The sequence below is a fragment of the Bactrocera latifrons genome, unplaced genomic scaffold (assembly GCF_001853355.1).
Source record: "Bactrocera latifrons isolate USDA-ARS-PBARC rearing strain unplaced genomic scaffold, ASM185335v1 scaffold_65, whole genome shotgun sequence".
In the NCBI taxonomy this organism is placed as follows: domain Eukaryota; kingdom Metazoa; phylum Arthropoda; class Insecta; order Diptera; family Tephritidae; genus Bactrocera; species Bactrocera latifrons.
In genome coordinates, this window is record NW_017537323.1 from 252,014 (window position 1) to 260,241 (window position 8,228).

The 8,228-nt window shown below is 35.6% G+C and overlaps 2 protein-coding genes across 3 annotated transcripts in view; one reads left to right on the forward strand and one right to left on the reverse strand.

Moving 5' to 3' along the window:
• The first annotated feature begins 226 nt into the window (after positions 1 to 226).
• On the forward strand, positions 227 to 7,251 carry LOC108975455 (SAM50-like protein CG7639). Of its 2 annotated transcripts, none has more exons than XM_018943941.1 (8): positions 227 to 411; positions 4,713 to 4,854; positions 4,922 to 5,043; positions 5,114 to 5,434; positions 5,501 to 5,612; positions 5,675 to 6,106; positions 6,171 to 6,297; positions 6,564 to 7,251. In XM_018943941.1, exons 2-8 carry the CDS (start codon positions 4,795 to 4,797, stop codon positions 6,713 to 6,715), a joined length of 1,326 nt encoding a protein of 441 aa, XP_018799486.1. In that variant the 5' UTR covers positions 227 to 411; positions 4,713 to 4,794; the 3' UTR covers positions 6,716 to 7,251. The 2 variants fall into 2 exon arrangements, with proteins under 2 accessions (XP_018799486.1, XP_018799485.1); XM_018943940.1 differs by having other exon boundaries at positions 4,731 to 4,854.
• The window catches only part of LOC108975453 (SH3 domain-binding protein 5 homolog), a 40,479-nt gene continuing 33,985 nt past the window's right edge, over positions 1,735 to 8,228 (reverse strand). The window contains exons 2-5 of the mRNA XM_018943939.1: positions 4,260 to 4,322; positions 3,995 to 4,172; positions 3,592 to 3,794; positions 1,735 to 3,518 (exon numbers count right to left, since the gene is read on the reverse strand). Of these exons, the coding sequence (XP_018799484.1) occupies positions 2,379 to 3,518; positions 3,592 to 3,794; positions 3,995 to 4,172; positions 4,260 to 4,322 (1,584 nt within the window). The 3' untranslated portion in view covers positions 1,735 to 2,378. The remainder of the gene's footprint in view (positions 3,519 to 3,591; positions 3,795 to 3,994; positions 4,173 to 4,259; positions 4,323 to 8,228) is intronic.

The following is an 8,228-nucleotide window of genomic DNA, read 5'->3' on the forward strand; positions in this document are numbered from 1 at the left end:
AAGAACAATTAAGTTTTTTTTATAAAAATAATTGCTAGCAAAATGATGTCATATGATAATTTTGATTTTTACACTTACTCTACTACAAATATATACTCATACTGTTTTTCGAATAAACAACAATGCAACTGACCAAAATTTGGCAAAATTCCTATACATTTGGGTGTTCCTGTGTGTCAGCTGTCTGTTTTCATCTGACAGCTATTATCGTTTGATAGTTGTCGAATTTTATTTGTTGCGTGTGTTTTGCATTCCTTCGGTTGTAATGTGGATTTTTACAAATTGTGCCAAAAAGCGTTAATGAAAAAATAAGTGCATAATTTAAAGAATAAAGGTGAAGAATATAAAGTGCGTTGTATAAACAAAGTGTTGGAGGTGTGTGACAAACAGCTGAGGTGCTCAACTTTTTAGGTAAATCCAACGCAAAATTAATGTTATATAAGTAAGAAATTATTAAATAAATGTTTTGTTTGAGCATAAATTATTATATTTATGCATTACCGTTAATATTACTAAAACACAGGTTGCTATGCTTAAGTATTTGATTAAAAGACACAGATTTCCCCATTTGTACCATCCGCGTTTAGGGCAACCACCTGATGACTTATTCCAACAAAATTAGAAAGCTAAGCACCGTATTATTGACACAAGTATTGATTTGATAATCAAATCATAGTAAAGCTCCTAGTATCTTATCAATCAKAATCAATTTATTAATAAGGTCGCTAGAAAAAAGTATGATGTCATCAGACTAGCARCATTTAAAATTTGAATGTCGCCCATTCTTACATACTTACACATAATTTTGGAATATGACTTATGAAACAAAAAATATTTGTATTTTTAATATAAACWTTGTTTTAGAAAATGGCTTATATGTGAAAAAGATGTGATAGCAATTGCAATACCTCATTTATGAAATACCTGGTGATACTACTATTATATCATAATATGTCATTTGACATATTATTTATTTCAAGTAGCGTTTTACTCAAATAAATATATGTACATATGTCTTTAATAAAAGCAATCTTAAAGTATGCAGATTCGATTTCGTTATTTGAAAGGCATATGTATATATACATATTTTATGAGAGGGTTTCTTTGTTTGAGGGTTTTTTATTTCATTTTACTTTATAATAAATAAGGATCGGGTTGGTTGACATCGAAGTCAATTAACGGCAAGCGCTAGAAACAGTTGTTTCGACAGGATCGGATCAAAGGGAGATAGGTGATTTTTTTTACTTGAATCACGGTTTTTACAATTAGTGGAGGCTTTTTAACAAAGAATTTTTCTATTATAATTTTGTAGCTGAAAATTAAATACTTCTCAAAACAAYTTGCAGTAGTGTCGGAATTTTTATTAATGAATTTCAGAAATCCTTTCTCACAACAGCCGGTCTGAGTAACCGAAACGGAGGAGAATTTTACCCCCGTTCCCACGACAGTCGGGTCTATGAAAACCGGAACGGACCCGGATTTTTATCCGGCCAAGGACTGTCAACTCGGCAGAGCTTGTCWACTTGACTCAAAATCACGTCAAGAATGTTTTCTACCACCTCAATAACAACAACAATAGAATTTCAGAAATAAGTTGTTGTCTATTGGCTTAAAAAAATGTCTGCATCAGTTTCGCCGATTTTATTACAACCTTAAAAAAATATTATTTTTTAATTGTGCTTTTCGCTATACTGAACAATAAACCTTCTTAGAACACAAAAATTTTATTTTTTTTCTTAAATTTTGCTTTTATTTACTTCCTTTTACTTATTTTAATTTTCAGTTATATAATATTAATTCGGAATCTGTAGACAGTAAGCTGTCCTTCACGATTTTGTTCAATTCAGTTGCTTCTTAGCAAAACTTTTTTGAAAACGTGTACTTGCATGCTTACCCTAAGTGGAATATTCACATTAATTTAAAATTCGCTCTTTTAAAATTGAAAGTAGTATTCTATGATATAGCGATTCTAGATATTTATTTCTATTAATTCATTGATAATTGGAGATTTGCACTTTGATTTTATTTTTAATGATTTATCCTACATAAACAATTAATTATTACAATAATATCGAATTATTTTTACAATTATTTCAAATAAATATTACATTTGATTTTGCCATAATTATATAGTACTTTTACATGGTAAACAATTTTAACTACTAATTTTTGTTTTTCTTTTGCACAAAAATAATTACATTCACAAATATATAGTTATTAGATGTGAACTTAAAAAATAACCGATGCATAGGTAATTAGTAGTTATGTGTATACTTTAAGCAATACTCATGTAATACGTATTACGCTCCCCGCTTACTGCTAACTAATGTTCGCTTAAAATTACCCAAAAGCCAGCGCGACTGGCTGGTCGCAGCCCTCTAGTCTAGCGAACGTCGCCGCAACTGACGTACTCTATTGTTGCTAGTTGTACGGTCGAGTATTTCGTTGGARAGACGTGCTAACAATGGCAATTCACGCATCGAAACATTCACCGTTGGCAAGGGACCCAATTTCTGCTGTAATTTCTTTAAGGGCTGTACAGTGTGTTCGGGCGTAGCTGGATAACTGACCACCCCAGCATCGACTTGCAATTCTGCCGGCTTGGCGTGTGTGATTTGTACGAGCGGTCCTGCGTTGCCCGTCACCACAACTACATCAACGTCATCGTCGTCGATTTCTTCAATCACTGCTGCCGGTTTGGCGTGTACAACATCGTACATTTGTGCTGGTGCCTCCGCGCCCAAAGAAACGGGACGTACACCGGCGCCAGTCACTTGACGTTCAGGTTGTTTTTGTTGCTGCTGCTGCTGTTGTTTCATTTTAAGCTGTTTCTGCTGCTTCAACGCACATTCATTCATTAGCATTAATTGATCTAATTTATTCACGGTGGCGGTTAATTCATGTTCCCACATATCATTGCGCTGTTGTTCACCATCGCCACCCTCGATCGGGCGTACTGCGAGTATTTTCACCTTCTGGCGTAGTTCTTCGAGATCACGTTCATCTACAACGCCATTCAATTCAGCACTGTCCGCATAGTCGGCTTCACACTCTTCGGTTTCGGATTCATCGCCACCAACACTGTGGCTCATGGAGGCAGGTTGAGTGCTGACACTCGCCAAATCGCTGGAACGATGCGAATTGCCACTCAGCGATATTTGGCTGCCGGCAATTGAAGGATAATCACACTTCTCCAACTCCAACTGGAAGTCGGGCAACGGTGGCAGCGTGGTCGTTGTAGGCGAATTTAGTTCGGCGCCGACGCCCGGTTCACGTGGACCTGGTGGTGGTGCGCCCATTTGTTGAAAATCACCACGCTGACGGTGTATGTCTTCGCTGATGCGTTCAAGATTCCGTAGCGCTGTGGCGTAGGTGTTCTTTGCTGTTTGTACCTGCTGCTGTAGTTCGTGTATGCGTTCCTTTTGTGTTAGCAGCTGATCATTGCAAATTTGTTTCTCTTCGAAATACGGGCGTGATTTATTTATGCTACGACGGAAACGTTCTTCAAGTTGTTGAACCTGAGAGTAGTAGAGTTAATTTTGTAATTATTTGTTTAATTGTGTACACAATTTAAGGATATGGTTTGCTTACCGTTTGTTCGGCTGTGCTGAAGACTATAGCGCGTTGTTGATGTTCCTCATGGCACTCCGCCTTTTGCTTTTCCGCATCCATTACCTTTTGTGTGGCATGATTCAACATTTCCTGCCAGGCATTGTCGAATTGCCACTCGTGTGAATTGGACATAAAACGCTCTTCGGCTAAAGCCACGGTTTCCTTAGCAGCAGCGTGAATTTCTGTGAAATTTTTTTAGTTATTTGTAGTTATTGTTACTGCATTTATTTTTGAGTAAAAGAGATTTATATTATTATTGTCTTTAATATTTGTAACCARATATGCAAAAAMTAAAAAATATAAATTTCTTGCGCTTTTATTTTTATTTTTTCTTTTTGCTCTGCTCTTGTTTTAATTTATCAACTATCATCGTTTAACTAACCATTGGCGCGTTGAAATTTCACCGCCGCCTTCTGGCACTCAATTTGCGCCACACGCGCTTTTTCCAATGCCTCATAGTAGGGCCGTGCCTTTTCAATGCAGCTGCCCAACTTTTTTGAAGATACTTTTAGTCGTCTTGTAGATTCATTTAAGAGTATACGGAATGTGGAATTAGCTTCCTGAAATAATATGAAAGAAAATGTATTATTTTCTCCAGTAGACTATGGACATTGTGTCTACAAAATTCGACATTCCTTTCTATTTACCTCTAATTCAATTTCGAGCTTATTAATTTCATCTGTTGCGCTATTGAGATTCTCCAATTCGATCTGCAATTAAAAAGGAAAATTGTTAGAATTTCAAGTAAATTTTAAGAATATAGATGTTGTGTTCTTTTAATACATGTAWAGATGTGAAAATATCTGACAACTACTTATTTATTAAATTTTCCGAATTTAATCAACCTTTCCCACGACTTAAAGAGCTGCCATATAACTAAAATTTTTATTAATATTACTTCAAACATTTAGAGTTCAATTTTATTTTTAATTATTATGTCTACTTTTATGGAATGTATAACGATTGCTTCAAATTATTAAATTAATTAATAAATAATCAAAAATTGAAAAAATTATTAAATTCTAAATTTAATTTATATGTACCATATTTTTAATAATTTTTTTTTGGAGTCACTGCATTTAACATTCCATATTTTTAAGAAATATATGTTTTTGCAGTCGTCGCATTTATTACAACTACAACAATCAAACAGCTTTTAAGTGTAAATAAATCAGCAGCAAAATGCCGAGACCCACGCGTACTGTGAAAGAGCAGGCAAAGGTGGATTTATCCAAAATACCAGTGAGTAATTACGTTATGAAATATGCCAACATTGTGTAAACCTAATTGATACTGTCACGCACGTCAGGCTCATGTGGAACGTGTAAATGTCAGCGGTTTGCTGCGCACACACAATGACTACGTTATGAAGGCAGCCGAAGGACTGTTTAAAGCGCGCAATTTTCAAGACCTCATGATTGAGTCAATGAAGTAATTATTTWTCATATTATGAAGCTTTTCATTTTTTTTCATTAATAATGATTTCAAAAATTATTTACAGCGCCAAGTCCTATCTCCATGAATTGGGCATTTTCAAAGATGTACAGGTGCGCGTTGACGTGAGCAAAGGCGAGAACGCCTCACCCAATGGCTATGAGATTACGCTGAAAGGTCAAGAATTGTCGCGTCTAGTTGGCTCAGTGGGYACGGAAGTGGGCCAAAACGAAGGTTCACTGCGCACCGAATTGAGYATACCGAATTTGTTTGGACGCGGTGAAAGTGTTTCGCTGCAAGGCTCCTATGCGACAACACGCGCCAATGAATTACAACTGCGTTTCTGGAAATCATTCTTTCATACGCGCTTCGTGGAGAATCGACCAGAGTGCGTTTAAAAATAATCGATAAATTGTACTAAACCGCTAAGAAAATTTTTTTTATTGCCACACAGAGTCTCCCTTTCACTCTTCCGGCATGTGGATCGCATGGATATTAGCTCGTTTCAAAATGCCAATTTGGGCTTCATGACAGATTTCTCTGTAAATACGCTCTATCCCTTTGAGGCAAGTATGCAACTACTTAAAATACTTCAGTCACTAATTTGTGTCTTTGATTTTTTCATCAGCTCACCCACTCCATACAGTATGAGGCGTCTATACGTGAAACGTCTTTGCTAGCGAAACAAGTTCCATTTGCYATACGAGAACATTGTGGCCCTAAATTAGCGTCACTGGTGCGTTATTCTGTAATTTATGATCAGCGTGATAATCCCGTATTTCCCACACAAGGCCTAATGTTCAAATCGGTCAACGAATATTGTGGTTTGGGTGGCAATGTTGCCTACATGAGCAGCACTACGCATGGTGAAATAAGTGTGCCATTGATTGCCGGACTTGTGGCACAAGTTTGTGGTCGCATTGGTGTGATTAAGGAGACTAAAAACACAACAGTACTACCAATCAGTAGTCTATTCTACTGTGGTGGTCCACTGACGCTTAGAGGRTTCAAGTACGGTGGTGCTGGTCCAGTGGTGGAGGGCACATCCATCGGTGCGCAGGTGAGATTTTCTTTAGTTGCAATTTATGCTTCAGTATTTGTAAAACTTTTTCTATTTCTTCCAGACTCATTGGTGCACTGGTCTTCACTTGTGGGGCCCCTTGCCGTTCAATCGCGTATTCAAGGGTTTGGCTAATAATTTCCGTACACATTTATTCTACAATTGCGGAGGCTTCAACTCATTTTCAGCAGGTAAGATACAAAACCTTTTTTTTTTTTGCAATTTTTCTTTGGTTATACGTTATCTGAAGCATTGAAAACTTCCCGATATATTTTACTAAAAAACAGTGAAAACATTTCTACCGCGTTTTTAAAGGATCTTTTAGCATTATTTTCTAATTTATTAATTTTTCACCCATATATATTTACCAAATACGACCATATGAATATATCTGCCAATAAAATGTTAATATGTCTATATGCAAGTATTTTATGTGTTTATTTCTTCACTTTTTTAGAAAACATGCGCAGCGCTTTTGGTATTGGCCTAGCATTTAAATTAGCCGAACGTGCACGGATTGAAATGAATTATTGCATACCGGTACGAAAATATGCGAGCGACAAACCAGTGAATGGTTTTCAATTTGGCATTGGCTATGAATTTGTCTAAATTTGTTTGGTGTGGATAGATGATGTGGCATGCTAGCGTTGGAAGAACTGTCGSTGAGGTGGCTAGACTAGCAGCAAACGCTACTGTAACTACTACAACTATACTACCATTACAAACATTCACACAYACATGCAGCAACTCTTTCGTCGTTCATTCATTTGTCTGTTGTTTGTCATTTAATATTATTATTATCACTTTTGTTCACACGCCCAAAGACATTAATTGTTTAATGTTTGTTATTATKTTAGTAATTTTAAGTTAAATATTAAATAAGCCAGACAAAAGTCACGCTTACACACCSACATATACAAAGCATGTACATGAAAAAGAAGACGGAATTGGTAGTGTGAAGAGGGCAAAGCAATGAGAGCTATTAAAAACAAACTTRTTAAACAAAATATGTGCAAAAATACTTAAACGAATACAAATACATTTAAATTATAYACGATAAAGATAAATACATAAGTTTATGTTAAATATTTAATAAATTGAAAAATTTAAATGTATCAAATACATATTATACACWACTAAACTAATCTGCATGTTTACATTTCAAAAATATCAGCACATAACGGGTTTGGGACAACAATGTGACTAATGACTCTGTGGRTTTATGCAAATGTATTATAAAACTGACATTTGACCTGCAATTTCCAACAAAAAGTGATTTTTTTTGGCAGAAAGAAAACTTCGAAAATTGCATACAAATTCAGTATCTACATTTTTTTTTCCAGAAAAATTAAGATGCCACAAAAGTAGCGAAAGAAATCAGTAAAAATTTAGTTCAATGTCAATTACACCAAACACAATCAACAACAAGTAAGGAAGGGCTAAGTTCGGGTGTCACCGAACATTTTATACTCTCGCATTAAATACCGTATTTGTGTAAAGATTTATTCCGCTATCATCATTGGCTTCTAATGGATATATTATACAGAGAAGGCATCAGATGGAATTCAAAATAGCGTTATATTGGAAGAAGGCGTGGTTGTGAACCGATTTAATATTTCGTTCATGTCATCAGGGTGTTAAGAAAATATTATGTACCGAATTTCATTGAAATCGGTCGAAGAGTTCCTGAGATATGGTTTTTGGTCCATAAGTGGGCGACGCCACGGCCATTTTAATTTTTTTTAAAAAGCCTACGTACAGCTTCCTTCTGCCATTTCYTCCGTAAAATTTAGTGTTTCTGACGTTTTTTGTTAGTCGGTTAACGCACTTTTAGTTATTTTCAACATAACCTTTGTATGGGAGATGGGTGTGGTTATTATCCGATTTCTTCTGTTTTTGAACTGTATATGGAAATGCCTGAATGAAACAACTCTGTAGAGTTTGGTTGACATAGCTATAGTAGTTTCCGAGATATGTACAAAAACTTAGTAGGAGGCGGGGCCACACCCACTTTTCCAAAAAAATTACATCCAAATATGGCACTCCCTAATGCGATCCTTTGTGCCAAATTTCACTTTAATATCTTTATTTATGGCTTAGTTATGACACTTTATAGGTTTTC